The sequence below is a fragment of the Cetorhinus maximus genome, chromosome 11, assembly GCF_964194155.1.
Source record: "Cetorhinus maximus chromosome 11, sCetMax3.hap1.1, whole genome shotgun sequence".
NCBI lineage: Eukaryota > Metazoa > Chordata > Chondrichthyes > Lamniformes > Cetorhinidae > Cetorhinus > Cetorhinus maximus.
The window spans coordinates 74,812,841-74,828,469 of NC_135889.1; the positions used below are offsets into that span (position 1 = coordinate 74,812,841).

General features: G+C 42.7%; 1 protein-coding gene across 7 annotated transcripts in view; it reads right to left on the bottom strand.

The window, feature by feature from the left end:
- wdsub1 (WD repeat, sterile alpha motif and U-box domain containing 1) overlaps window positions 1–14,028 on the bottom strand; it is a 48,371-nt gene extending 34,343 nt beyond the window's left edge. For 2 of the 7 annotated variants that reach the window (XM_078552230.1, XM_078552226.1), the window contains exons 1-2: window positions 13,874–14,022; window positions 4,805–5,269 (exon numbers count right to left, since the gene is read on the bottom strand). In XM_078552230.1, coding sequence (XP_078408356.1) covers window positions 4,805–5,202 — 398 coding nt within the window. In that variant the 5' untranslated portion in view covers window positions 5,203–5,269; window positions 13,874–14,022. Of the gene's footprint in view, window positions 1–4,804; window positions 5,270–10,722; window positions 11,697–13,863 lie in introns of those variants that run through there. The other 5 variants (XM_078552228.1, XM_078552227.1, XM_078552229.1 and 2 more) reach the window with 5 other exon arrangements.
- Window positions 14,029–15,629: the final 1,601 nt, after the last annotated feature.

The following is a 15,629-nucleotide window of genomic DNA, read 5'->3' on the forward strand; positions in this document are numbered from 1 at the left end:
ACGAAACCTAATTTTTCTACTAAGGAAATTAAAGAAGTGCTGTTAGCCTCAGGGAATAAGAATTTACAGGACAAAAAACTAATTGTGTTAAAACTGCATCGGCAGTTTGCCCACCCTTCTTCCCAAAGATTAAAAATTTTGCTAAGGAATGCAGGAATAAGGGATGGAGAGTACACAAAACTTAGAGGAAATAAGCGATAGATGTGATATATTTAAGAAATACAGAAGGACATCATCCCGGCCGATAGTGAGTCTACCCTTAGCAAGGGATTTCAATGAAGTTGTGGCGATGGGTTTAAAGGTGTGGGATAGAGGAAAGAATATTTTTTATTTTACATTTCATAGATTTGGCAACAAGGTTTAGCCAGTCAGCAATCATGTACAGTAAAGAAAAAATAATTGTGGATCAGGTTATGGAAAAGTGGATTGGGACCACTGGCAAAATTCCTCACTGGTAATGGGGATAACGATGCATTTTGGGATATGAGCGAAAACAGGAATGAGTTATGAATACAGCAGCAGAAACTGCTTTAGTAATGGTGTGGTGTGTGAAAGGAATCGCACTGTGCTGAGATACTTTGTAAAATATCGGCAGTAGGCCAAGCTGTAAATTAACATCATCTCTAACATGGGCTGTCTGGGCCAAGAATTCACTGCAGATGGTTGGAAGCTGTACTCCATATCAGTTGGTTTTTGGTAGAAATCCAAAAATTCCTTCACTCCTGAGTGATCATCTTGGGAGGGAACTACGATTACCTCTACTTTTTCTGAGCATTTAAATGCATTACGTGCGGACAGAAAAGCATTCCTTAAAGCTGAAGTTTCCGCAAGAATTCGGTGAGCCTTAAGATACAATGTACAGCCATTGGAAGCTATTTTCAATCAGGGAGACATAGTATACTATAAAAGAGGACTTAACAAGGGGAAAGGCCCGTGAAAAGTTATCGGTAAAACAGTCATTTTTACAGCATGGGAACTAGACTATTCGGGTACACATCGAGGTTAGTTGGCACGGATTACAAATTTGCAGGTCCGGAAAGGGTTGTTGCAAGTGATGAAGTACCATGTACTTATACCCATATGTTGCATGATTGTGAGGACCAGGTAGCTGAAGTTGACAGGGTATCTGAAGATGAATACAGTAATTCGGACAAACCAGATGAGGCGATTTGTCCCAGAGGACAACTACCAAAAGCTGGCACTAAAGTTACATACTTCCAGAAGGAGCCAGTCAATGGCAGGATGTGACAATTATAGGTAGAGCAGGGAAGGCCACTAGAAAATGTAAAAACTGGTTAAATGGACGAGATAAAGGATTGGAGGTTAGACCTATGGATTGGGAACGTGCAGTACAGACATGGAAGGCACAAAAACATAGCTTCAGTTCCGATAGTGGGTCTGGGAGTGAACATGCCTCTAGGAAGAGATCGCAAACTGTTGAAATAACATATATAAATGGGAGAGGGAAATCAACAGCAACAGCCTGGTGCATTAAAGAGGGCGTAGTTTAACAAGGTCAAGGAATTTGGCACAGACTGGTAATACTACAAGGAGCAGAAGCCCATGTAATCTAAGTCTTAGTAGCTTCAAACAAATTAGACAATAAATTAATAAAGGATGCCAAACAGCAAGAACTACATAGTTGGAAAGAATTTGGGGTATACACAGAGGTGCCAGATAGGGGACAACCAGCTCTATCTCATAAATGGATATGCATGGAAAAGGTGCTTCCTGATGGGACTTGTAAAGCTAAAGCCAGGCTCGAGGGTTTGAAGAAAAATTGGGTGACAAGGATATAAGTGTAGATTCACCTACAGCAGGAAAAGTTATTAAGATCTTTTTGGCTCTGTTAGCTACAAATGCTCAGGAAGGTAAGTCCATTGATATTAAAGTTGCTTTTCTTTTTGCAGGGACATCAACTTCAAAGGGAAGTTTTTCTCCATCTACCGAAAGAGGCATCAATCACAGAAGGGACACTCTGGAAGCTAAATAAACGCGTATACGGTTTAAATTATGCCTCCAGAGTTTGGTGAGGTCAGTTTTATTAAAGTTGGGCTGTCTTCAGTTGGAAGCAGACCCAGCAATGTTTTATTGGCACCATGGAGGAGAACTTGCAGGCATCGTTATGATGCATGTAGACTATTTTTTTGTAGGGAGGCAACAGTGAATTTGAAATTGATCATTAATAGGCTCAGAACGGAGTTCAAAATTGGAAGTCGGGCTTCTGGTGCATTTAAATACGTTGGTTTGGAAATCAGGCAAAGTGGATCACGCATCATTTTAAGCAGCAATCCTACTTGGAGAATGTCAACCCCGTTACAATTGGTCATAGAAGGGCCTCCCAGGAAGACACAGCGGCATCTGAAACGAAAAAAGAGGAACTCTGAAATCTAATTGGGCACATCAATTGGCTGGGCAAACAAGGCTGGATGTCAGTTTTGAGGTTCTGGAATTGAGCACTAAAATGGATCTTCCCAAGGTTGAAGAAATCATTCGAGAAAATAAAACATTGACAAAATTAAAAATGGAGCACTGTGTTTTGAAATTCTCATCTCTGGGTGATCTTAGAAAAATGAAACTGTGTTTAGTGATGTGTCTTATGCAAATCTGTGATGGATTTTTGAGTGCAGGAGGAATTATAATATTTCTCATGGGGGGAAAAGGTAAATGTTGCCCTTTGGCATGGGAATCTAAAGATACGAAGGGTTGTAAAATGTACGTTGGCAGCGGAGACTCTCGCCCTTGTTGAGGCAGTAGAAATGGCATTCTTTATATCAAAGTTGCTGGCAGAAATTTTAAATGGAAAAGGGTACCTGTCGGAATGTCTTACAGACAATAAGTCACTTTGGAAAAATATTCACTCTACGAAGTGCATTTATGAAAAGAGATTGAGAAATGACATTGCAAGCTTAAAACAGACGCTAGAAAATAGGAGATTGCCAAGATCATAGGGATTTATAGCAGCTACCAATTGTCTGGCTGCTTCACGAAAAGAGAGCCAAGCTACAAATAATTATTGGAGATCCTCAAAGAGGGATAACTTTTCCCTTAAGACAAAAAGGAATATTATTTTTGTGTGGATATTTCTATATGTGTTTTTTTAAAGAAAGGAGAATACGGTGGATTTATTGAATGGAAAATATATATATTGATGCTTGTGTTATGGAAGAGAAGATCAATCTTTTTTGTGATTATATAAACTTAAGGGTTTCTTCTGAGGGGAATCTGTTGAGGAAGGAAACAGTTAACTCACAAGGAGTTCAATTTCTAATTATCAGTTAACAACCTAAGTACCCATTTAGATGTATAAAAGGGAAAACAGGTGAGACAAGTTATTTCTGTAGAATTTTATGCACTAGAAATAAAACTCAATTTGAAGGAGTCTGTCTTTATTATCAAACAGCTATTGGAGCTTTACAGCTAAGAACATATAAACCACATTTGGCAAGGCTTTCAGTATGTTTCAGACCTATACCAACAGATTTGTGAACTAACTTTGTGCATCTTATTATTACGGTGCCAAATATAAATGTAATTTAAAGCTTATGAACTATAGGTTAGGGCATAAAAATGCAACAAAACTTCTGATCTATTCCAAAACAATAAATTAAACACACTATCTAATCCTGGACAATCTTCTAATTTTTTATAACAAAATTTAACAAGATATTCTATTGAGGGCACAATGGACACTGAGCAGGAAGAGAGGAAATTAAGCATGGTGAATGAAAGCCTAGCTGAAGAATGTTTTTGAGGAAACGTGATAGTGGAAGAGACATAGCAAGACAGAGTGTACAAAGGTGTAGCAGCTCAAACTCTCTGACAAAGTGGGAGAAAGCTACAACAGACCAAATTGTGATGAGAGCCTGCAATAATGGGGGGAAAAAAATTCAGGATCAAAGAGAGCATTAAGATTGAACACAACGATGCACTTGGTGACCAAGCAACCAGGAATGGGCATGGTATTGATCCTGGAGATTCAAAACTTCTGACAGGAGCTGAACAGGGTAGTGGAAAGTTCTGGCTCATCCAGGACTTGATGTCAGGCAGACAAACAACAAAGTTGCAATCATAGATTGAGGGTAGCAGTGGAGTGGAAAAGTTAACTATCACCGGCATACATGTGGAAGCTGATCAAATGCTTAAATTTGCTGAGGAACAGTATATGGTTGAAGAAAGGGACAGGGCCAAGTATAGAGCCTTAAGCCGTGCTAGAAATCACATTACAAGGGAGGGAGGAGAAACAACTGGGATTCATGGAGTGACTATGTTTGGATAGGCAGGGGTGGAACAAGAAAGAGGTGTCACAAAATAGACCAAGAAAGAATCCACTGTATATAATGCCCCAGAGCAAACCAGGAAGGCAAAGCGGGCCAGCACTCTATGGTTGCAGTTACATTGATGCTGTTGCTAAATGAATAGAATGGATGCGTCAGAGGGAATGGTGGGTGCAAAACAACAATATATTTGAGGACCTTGAAGATAAAGGTTGGGGATAATGTAGTAGTTCAAGTGGACATTGGGGTTGACAGTAGGTTTTTTTAATGGGGTTATTTCACATTCATGTTAGTAATTACCAAATATCCGTTTCGTTGATTATTGAAAGATGACAAAAATAAGCACTGAAGTGATTCCATAGTGAGATTTAGTTTCTTCAATTCAATTTCGTATCTACATTTGCTTCAGAGTTCATTTAAATGAAAAATATGTAAATTCACTATTAAAAAGCTTAAATCAAAATATATTTAAACACTGCATGTAAATATTAGTGATGAAAAAGTTGCATGCTTTCCATCTAACTAACCTGCGAAGTTTCTTCAAGCGAACATTCCATAATGCCACAGTACCATCAGCTGCACCAGATATCAAATAATTGGAATCATGAGAGAATTTGCAAACCCTTACTGGGCTTTCACTGGGCTGTTTCAATGTTGCCAACTTCTCCCCAGACTGGGGATTCCAAAGAACAGTCGTCCCATCAGTTGAACTTGAAGCTAGAAACTTCCCACAAGAGCTAAAGCAACAGGAATGTACACCATAGCTATGGCCTTTTAGTGGCGAGAAAGGGAGCTCAGAGAAATCCTTCAATAAATAAAGGCGTATTGTTTTGTCCAATGAACAGGATGCCAGGTAAGTGGAAGAGAAAGCACAGCAATTAACATCATCAGTATGATCCATAAGAGTTTGGACGAGTGTTACCATGGCCAACAGTTTTGTTTCTTGCTTATACTAGAACCTGGTTTCTTTCTCTCTCTCAAAATAATGAAACCTGTAACAAAGCCCAGAAAAAAAGCAGAGATTAATACCAGTGCTGTTATCTGCAAAAACTATTGTGCTTATGTCAGTAAAAAAAAAGCTGTTCTGTTGTAAACAGATATGAAAAATGATAGAAACACATTTTCAAACCATCCTTGATCCAAAGTACATTGTGAATTGTTACCTAATGTTAACTTAACTGCCAATATTAAAACATACAAACTCCTCCCTTAAAGTTTTAAATGATGTCAATGTCTTAAGTTTTTTCTGAAACAACTGTCAGAATCTTAGAAACTTAAAGCACGGGGGTGGTCCTTCAGTCCATTGTGTCTGTGCTGGTTCTTTGAAAGAGCAGTCATGCTTAGTCCCACTTCCCTGCTTTTTGTCCATAAACCTCTAAGTTTTTACATCTGTAAATACTGTCTAATTCCTTTTCAAAATTACTTATGGGATCAGCTTCCACTACTTTCATGCAGAGTGTTCCAGATCCTAGCAACTCAGTGAAAGAAGTTCTCCTCATCCCTCCTCTAGATCTTCAGTCAATGATTTTAAAATCCGTGACCTCTGGTTACCAAATTTTAAATTACTCGCCAGAGGGAACAGCTTTTTATTATTTACTTTATCAAAATCACTCGTCATCTTGAAAGCCTTTATTAGCTTATAAACTTCTCTGTTTGAATACTGTTGCTATAGAACGGTTACAGTGCAGGGTGTCATTTGGCCCATTGTGTCCATATCAGCTCTCTGCATACCCCATCCTTTTCCCTGTAGCCCTGCAAATTTTTTCTCCTCAGACAATTCTCTTTTGAAGGCCTGGATTGAATTTGCCTCCACCACACTCTCAGGCAGTACATTCCAGATCCTAACCACTCGCTGTGTAAAAATGTTTTGCCTCATGTTACCACTGCCAATCACCTTAAATTGGTGTCCTCTGGTTCTCGAGTCTTTCACCAAAAGGAACAATTTCGCCTATTTACTCTCTCCAGGCCCTCATGATTTTGAGCACCTCTATCAGGTCTTCTCTTAATTATCTCTTCTCCAAGTAGAACAGCCCCAGCTTCTCCAACCTATCCATGCAACTGATATCCTTCATCTCTAGAACCATTCCTATGAATCTTTTTTGCACTGTCTGTCTTCTTAAGGTCTTCAAATCCTTCCTAAAGTGTGGTGCCTAGAACTGGACACGATGCTCTAGTTGAGGCCAAACTAGTGTTTTATAGATTTATCATAACTTCCTTGCTTTTATACTATATGCCCCTATTTATAAAACCCAGAATCCCATATGCTTTCTCAACCTGCCTTGTCACCTTCAATGATTTGTGACCCTGGGTCCCTCTGCTCCCATACCCACTTTAGAATTGAATTTATAATATTGCCTCTTCCCGATCTTCCTACCAAAATAAATCACTGCACACTCCTTTTGAAGTTTATCATTATCCTCCTCACGGTTCACAACACTTCCCAAGTTTTGTGTCATCCACAAATTTTGAAATTGTGTCCTGTAACCAAAGTGTAGGTCATTAACATACAGTGAGTCCTTCCTCTGTTTCCTGTTACTCAGCCAATTTTGCTTTTTTTAATTCATTGGATGTGGGCTTTGCTGGCTGGGTCAGTTGCCCTTGAGAAGTGGTGACAACAGAGTGGCTTGTTAGGCAATTTCAAAGGGCTTTTAAGAATCAACCACATTGCTGTGGGTCTGGAGTCACATGTTGGCCAGACCAGGTAAGGACAGCAGATTTCCTTCCCTAAAGGACATTAGTGAACCAGATGGGTTTTTACGACAATTGGCAATGGTTTTTATTGAATTCAAATTTCACCATCTGCCATGGGATTGGAACCCGGGTCCCCTGGGCCTCTGGATTACTAGTCGAGCGACAATACCACTATGCCATCGCCTCCCTTTTATTCCATGAGCTACAATTTACTGTCCTTTTTATTCCATGAGCTCTAATTTTGCTGAGGAGCCTGTTCTGTGCCATTTTATCAAATGCCTTTTGACAGTCCATATATGCTACATCAACCACATTACCCTCTTCAATCCTCTGCTATCTCATCAAAAAACGCAATCAAATTAGTTAAACACAATTTTCCCTTTACAAATCTGCTGGCTGCCAGCAATATCCACATCCTATGAACAAATGTATAAAAAATCTCTTGAAAATTAGTGACCCCAGACATCAGCAAAAAGAAAACTGCAATAAGTATTGCATTGTAACATTCAGTATATAATTATTAAAGTTTGCATGATATAGATCAACATATAATACATCACATAAATATGAAAATCTGTGTTTTTAAAGTATTTTGCAAAAATGTTTTTTAAAAATGTAGGTTTCCGCCAAGCTCCATATTCCCTGGAGATGGAAGACTCAGTGAAGCCCCTCTCCTCACACATATACATTGTAATCAGCCCCTCATTCACCCCTCTTTCCCCACACAAACTCAACAGCTGTTCTTTCCAAACCCCCTCCGCTCCATCACTCAGCAGTCTGAACTTTCCAACAGTCTTACAGCAACACCAAACCATCCTGGAACCCCACGGGCCGCTTCATTTCCCTGAACAGAGCCTGGTTAGATAGGATCAGTCAGGTTCATCCTCTCCCCACTCCCTTCTTTCACGATTTTTCCAACATTCTTGGCTGTGGGTGTTAATTTGCCACTTGCTACATCTCCATTTTCTCAGCTTTCTATTTGACCCTTACTTGGATGTTTCTACTTGAGAAAATAACAGCAGCTCATCACATGGATTACTGTTTGCAACAGCCTTGCTTAAATTCTCTGAAGTTTAAAGAATGAGATGATCGCATCGAAACATGGATTATCAAGGGGCTTGACAGGGTAGAGAGTGGTTATTTCCGCTGTTGGGGAATCTAAAACACAGGAGCACAGTCTCAGGATATTTAGGATGGAGATGAGGAGAAATTTCATCATTCAAAGAATTGTGAATCTTTGGAATCCTCTACCTCAGAGGGTTGTGGATGCTCGTTGAATACATTTAAGGCTGGGATAGACAGATTTTTGATCTCTCAGGGAATTAAGTGATGTGGAGAGTAGACAGGAAAGTGGAGTTGAAGCCCAATATTAGCCATGATCATATTAAATGGCAGAGCAGGCTTGACAGGCTGTATGACCATAAGACACAGGATGAAAAGTAGTCCATTCAGCCCATCAAGTCTGCTCCACCATTCAATGAGATCATGGCCGGTCTGATAATCCTCAACTCCACTTTCCTGGCTTTTCCCCATAACCCTTGATTCCCTTACTGATTAAAAATCTGCCTATCTCAGCCTTGAATATACTTAACGACCCAGCCTATTCCTGCTCCTATCTCGTGTTCTTTTGCGTGTGTTTGTCAATTGCTTACAAAGATATAAAAATTGCTGAAGCTTTTAGTTGAAAGCCAAAAGTGAATTTCAATAAAACGGTGGCATGTTTGTTTACAGTTCCAGGGAAACAGAGACACAGTGTTTATATTCATTGTTACACTTGTGTTTTTAAACAATCTGTGGAAAACTGTATCTATCTTTCAGGCACTAGCTCCATTTCACCACTGCCTCTCACAACCCCTCCACTACCTCTAAATCGGCAGACTGATTGTCCGGCATCAAGTACCAGATGAACAGAAACTTCTTCCAACTAAATGTTAGGACCCATTGTCTTCAGTCCCCATCACAAACTCTGTTCCCTTGCCACAAACTTCACTACTTGTTTCTAGCTCTGCAACAGCCTGACTCCACACCCACCTCAGCTCAACTGCAGTTGAAACCCTCATTGGTCTTTGTTATCTCTAACTTACTACTTCAATGCACCCCTGGCCAGTTCCTCTCTCATCTTCCACACTCCATACACTTAAGGTCATCCAAAACTCTGCTGCCCCATAGCCTAACTTATACCAAGTCCTGTTCAGTCATCACCCTATAGCTCAGAATTAAGCAAAGCCTCATACTGCCATACCATATGCAGCAGCTTTTCTCCTTCGAATTTCAGTGAAGTGCAATTTGAGCCTAAGAAATGCTTACATCATATCCACTTGAAATACGAAAACATCTAGTAGTTTGCGCTACAAACCAATGGAACTAAGTACTGATAGTTACAGATTTTTTTTATTCTTTCATGTGATGTGGGTGTCGCTGGCTGAGCCAGCATTTATTGCCCATCCCAACTTGCCCTTGAGAGGTGGTAGTGAGCTGCCTTCTTGAACCACTGTAGTCCATGTGATGTAGGTACACCCACAGCGTTGTTCGGAAGGGAATTCCAGGATTTTGACCCAGTGACAGTGAAGGGATGGTGATATAGTTGCAAGTCAGGAGGGGAACTTGCAGGTGGTGGTGTTCCCATGCATCTGCTGCCCTTGTCCTTCTAGGTGGTAGAGGTCATAGTTTGGATGATGCTGTCAAAGGAGCCTTGGTGAGTTGCTGCAGTGCATTTTGCAGATGGTACACACTGCTGCCATCAGTGGTGAAGGGAGTGGATGTTGAAGGTGGTGCATGGGGTACCAATCAAGTGGGCTGCTTTGTCCTGGATGGCGTAAAGCTTCTTGAGTGTTGTTGGAGCTGCACTTATTGAGGCCAGTGGAGATAATTGCATCACGTCTGACTTTTGCCTTGTAGATGGCCAACCGGCTCTGGGGAGTCAGGTGGTGAGTCACTCTCCGCAGAATATGTGGCCTCTGACTTGCTCTTTTAGCCACAGAATTTATATGGCTGGTCTAGTTCAGTTTCTGGTCAATGGTAACCCCCTGGATGTTGATAGTGGGGCATTGTAATGCCATTGAATGTCAAGGGGAGATGGTTGGATTCGCACTTGCTGGAGATGGTCACTGCCTGGCCCTTGTGTCGTGCAAATGTTAATTGTCACTTATCAGCCCAAGCGTGAACGTTGTCCAGGTTTTGCTGCATATAGGCACGGACTGCTTCAGTATCTGAGGAGTTTTGAATGGTGAACATTGTGCAATCAATAGCTACCGTCCCCATTTCTGACCTTATGATGGAGGGAAGGTCATTGATGAAGTAGCTGAAGATGGTCAGGCCGAGAACACTACCCTGAGGAACTCCTGCAGTAATGTCCTGGAGGTGAGATGATTGACCTCCAACAACCACAACCATCTTCCTTTGCGCTAGGTATGATGCCAACCAGTGGAGGGTTTCCCCCTAATTCCCATTGGCTTTAGTTTTGCTAGGGCTCCTTAATCCCACACTTGGTCAAATGCTGCCTTAATGTCAAGGGCAGTCACTCTCACCTCACTTTGGGAGTTCAGCTCTTTTGTCTATGTTTGAACTAAGGTTGTAATGAGGTCAGGAGTGACCCTGGTGGAACCTAAACTGAGCATCAGTGAGCCGGTAATTGCTGAGTAAGTGCTACTTGATAGTACTGTCGCCGATTCCTTCATCACTTTGCTGCAAGTAGATTGATGGGGCGGTAATTGGCCAGGTTGGATTTGTCCTGCTTTTTGTGGACAGGACATACCTGGGCAAGTTTCCACATTGTCGGGTAGATGCCAATGTTGTAGCTGTACTGGAACAGCTTGGCTAGGGACACAGCAAGTTCGAGAGCAGACAACTTCAGTATTATTGCTGGAAAGTTGTCAGGGCCTATAGCCTTTTCAGTATCCAGTGCCTTCAGCCGTTTCTTGGTATCACGTGGAGTGAACTGAATTGGCTGAAGACTGGCATCTGTGATGCTGGAAAACTCAGGATGAAGCTGAGATGGATTGTCCACTCGGCACTTCTGGCTGAAGATTGCTGCAATGCTTCAGCCTTGTCTTTTGAACTGATGTGCTGGGCTCCTCCATCACTGATGGGGATATATGTGGAGCCTGCACCTCCAGTTAGTTGTTTAACTGTCCACCACCATTCATGATTGGATGTGGCAGGCCTGAAGAGCTTAGATTTGATCCATTGGTTGTGGGATCGCTTAGCTCTGTCGATCACATGCTGATTTCGCTGCTTGGCCTGCAGGTAGTCCTGTGTTGTAGCTTCACCAGGTTGACACCTCAGGTTTAGGTAAGCCTGGTGCTGCTCCTGGCATGCCCTCCTGCACTCTTCATTGAACCAGAGTTGATCCCCCAAGCTTGATGGTAGTGGTAGAGTGGGAGATATGTCAGGCCATGAGGTTACACAGTGCGGTTGAATACAATTCTACCGTTGATGGCCCATAGCACTTCATGGATGCCCAGTTTCAAGTTGCTAGATCTGTTTGAAATCTATCCCATTTAGCACGGTATGGTATCAATGGAGGGTATCCTTCATGTGAAGACGGGACTTCTCTCCACAAGGACTGCGCGGTGGTCACTCCTACCCATAATATCATGGACAGATGCATCTGCAACAGGTAGATTGGTAAAGACAAGGTCAAATGGGCTTTTTCCCTCTTGTTGGTTCCCTCACCATCTGCCGCAGACCCAGTCTAGCAGCTATGTCGTTTAGGACTCGGCCAGCTCAGTCAGTAGTGGTGCCACCGACTACTCCTAGTGATGGACATTGAAGGCCCCCACCCAGTGTACATTCTGTGCCCTTGCCACCCTCAGCACTTCCTCCAAGTGCTGTTCAACATGGAGGAGCACTGATTCATCAACTGAGGGAGGGTGGTACGTGGTAATCAGGAGGTGGTTTCCTTGCCCATGCCTGACCTGATGCCATGAGACTTCATGGGGTCAAGAGTTGATGTTGAGAATTCCAGGGCCTCCCCCTCGCAACTGTATACCACTGTGCCACCACCTTCATTGGGTCTGTCCTGTCAGTGTGACAGGACATATCCAGGGATGGTGATGTCTGGGACATTGTCTGTAAGGTATGATGCCATGAGTACGACTATGTCAGGCTGTTGCTTGACAGTCTGTGGGACAGCTCTGCCAATTTTGGCACAAAGCCCCAGATGTTAGTCAGGAGGACTATGCAGCATCGACAGTGTTGGGGTTTGCCGTTGCCGTTGTCGTTTCCGGCGCCTAGGTTAATGCTGGGTGATCCATCCAATTTCATTCTTTCTTGTCGACTTTGTAGCAGTTTTGATACAACTGAGTGGCTTGCTAGGCCCTTTCAGAGGGCAATTAAGAGTCAACCATATTGCTGTGGGCCTGAAGTCACATGTAGGCCAGACCAGGTAAAGATGGCAGATTCCCTTCCCTAAAGGACGATAGTAAACCAGATGGGTTTTTACGACAATCGGCGATGGTTTCATGCTCACTATTACAATGACTAGCTTTTTAATTCCAGATTTATTAACTGAATTTAAATTCAAACCCACGTCCCCAGAGCAACGGCCTGGGCCTCTTGATTACTAGTCTGAGACATTACCACTATGCCACCACCTCCCCCTTCAACTATCTGTCACTGGTGATGGCCAAAGTGGGGGTAATTTGAGTTTAAAATTAAGACTACCACACAAGTGCCATTTTACTGGATCTGTACTGGGGTAATACACTGAATAAGCCTTGTGATAACTATTATGTAGATGCAAAATATGTGAACGTTCACAGTATTAGAAGTAGCATGTCTGAATCCCAAGGCTACTGAGAAATCAATTTGATTCCCGCTTTTTCCAGATTTGCAAATTAATTTAGACAATTGTCTGTCCATGTGGAAAGGGGACAAGATAATACAATCATCATCTTCAACCTATATGACTTGGAGAAGTTGAAGTTAGGACTGTTTTTCCTTGGAGAAAAGAAGGCTGAGAGGAGATTTGACAGAGGTATTCAAAATCATGAGGAGTCTGGACAGAGTAGATAGGGAGAAACTGTTCCCACTCGTGGAAGGGTCAGGGACAAGTGGGCACAGAATTAAAGTAATTGGCAAAAGAAAAGTGATATAAGAAAAAACTTTTTCACGCAGAAAGTGGTTAATACCTGGAATGCACTGCCTGAGTGTGTGAAGGGAGGCAGGTTCAAATGAAGCATTCAAAAGGAAATTAGACTTATTTGATAAGGGAGAATGTGCAGGGGGCGGGTAAGGCAGTAAGAATGGCACGGTAATTTGCTCATTCGGAGAGCCAGTGCAGACACGATGGGCAGAAGGGTCGTTTTCTGCGTTGTAACAATTCTGTGATTCCCAATCTCTAACCCATAGGCAGTGTGCGTCGAGAAACAGAAAAGAACATTCCACTATGATCTAATGGAGATTAAGAACATTTTTATGTCTTGTTTTGTCAAGCATCGTATACTCTCCAGTTATCACGTTTTCAGGGTTTCCATGACTAAAAATTGACTCTTGAGATGGCCTGAGGGCGAGTCGTTCACTGTTTCCTCTGGGAACGCTCCCATCGGAGGGAGACCAGAATCCGCAATGCAAAAAACAAAATGAAACTTTTCCTCGAATGAATATAAATGTCTATAAAACGGGGAAAGGCTTCTCCGCCCATTAACTATAGCACGAATAAACAAAGAATGTGGTGAGCACTCGGTGCTGGAGGATTGGGCAAAAGCGAACCCGCTCCCATTAGGGAGGCCGCATTCGGTGCCAGGGTTGCACCTGCTGCCACTGGAACTCGCGAGGGCGGAGAATCACAGCCGCCTTCCAGTAAACTGCACAACCTCACCAACGGCTCAGACGGCCACTCGGTAAATCGGCACTTTTAGATTAAAATTAATAGGGCCGGAGAAACGGAACCTACAGTTACTTACGCCACGTCCGTAAACAACAACAGTCAGCCGACCATCAAAAACGACACGGGTAAACAGTGCGGAGGCGGAGACTGACCAGCCCCAGTCTCTAGGCCGGCACCGCCCCACGATTGGACTGGCCCCACCCCACGGCCCGCGCCAGCACCGCCCTACGAGCCGCGCCGACCCCGCCCCACGATTGGACTGGCCCAACCCCACGGCCCGCGCCGGCTCCGCCCCCTGATTGGACTGCCCCGGCTACCGCTCGCCGTTCGGACTGGCACCGCGCGGACAATAACAGTAAACGGAAAATCAGATTAGTCGTACTGCACTACTCGGACTTTGAGATGGGTAATGGTTACCGTAGTAGCAGAATTATGTCGCGAAAAAAGCTCGTCTCAGCTAATATGCCTCTGCGGTTGAATGGTATGCTGATTTTGGCTGAGTTGGGCACAAGATACGTGGTTGTTTTCATTTGTGGAACCATGTCCCAGTAGCATTCAGTGCATTGAGGAAGGAAACGTAATATTAGTTAACACTATGCTAAACACACCAATATAACATAAAAGCAAAATACTGCAGTGCTGGAAATCTGAAATAACAGAAAATGCTGGAAAAACTCAGCAGGTCTGGCAGCATCTGTGGAGAGAGAAACAGAGTTAACGTTTTGAGTCCCTATGACTTCTTCAGAGCTAACCACACCATCGGAGCCATTCCCATCCAAACAAGGATAGTAAATATGGGGCTCGAGTTTACATTTCTTGGGAGGGTGAGGAAGGCAGAAAGGAAAGTGAGTGCTCTGTCCTTGTGCTGCCTCATCATACCTGCCCGAAAGCATTCGCAAACCTTTTTCCGTCCGATACCCAAGAAATTCAGCGGGCAACAAAAAATTGCATACAAGTGGCTCCAGCTCGTTAATTTGGTAATTTCAATGTCTGCTCACCATCTGTAATTTCTGAGACTAACATTTTTTAGAATTTATTTGCCCATAGGATGTGGGCATTGCTGGCTTGGCCAGCATTTATTGTCCATCCCCATTTGCCCTTGAGAAGATAGTGAGCTGCCTTCTTAAACCGCTGCAGTCCATGGGGTGTAGGTACACCCACTGTTCTGTAAGGGAGTTTCAGGATTCTGACCCAGCAATGGTAATATTGTTCCAAGTCAGGATTACGTTTTATTGTTGCTTTGACGTCATTACCTTGTATTTTAAATTCGCGCAAGGATTTTGGGGGTGGGGTGGGAGAACCCACCCTTTTTGTGGCCATAAAGTCCAGCCCATGGAGTGAGACCCTGGCTAACTTTCTCTCTCCAAATCCAGTGAGGTTAAGTCTATTGGTAACAAAACTGGTATGCTTATTTTGTCCACCCGTTGATAATCAATATCCTTAGTAAGGAGATCTGTGCCAGGTTATTGATGGGAAGTTGGTCTGGGTAAAGATATTATCCCATTAATAATGTGCTGCTGTAAATTTTGTGGTGGTTTGGGTGGCAGAGGTATCACAATATTAGGAACTATCAGGATGTTCATGGAAGGTAATCTGAATCAGATCCATCTGGCATTTACAATTGTATTCACAAAATCAATGGGAAGCTATTTTACTCAAACAGATCCATATGGTAGCCTAGTTTTGTTTTCAGGTAGCTGCTCCATAGCCAAAGATCAAGGTTTTGAAGGAGTTGAGATAGAATGAAAGGGTTACAACATCTCTAGCCAACACTATAATTGAAACTTACCTTAAAATCTGTGGTTCCACTCATACCCATTGCAACATATATA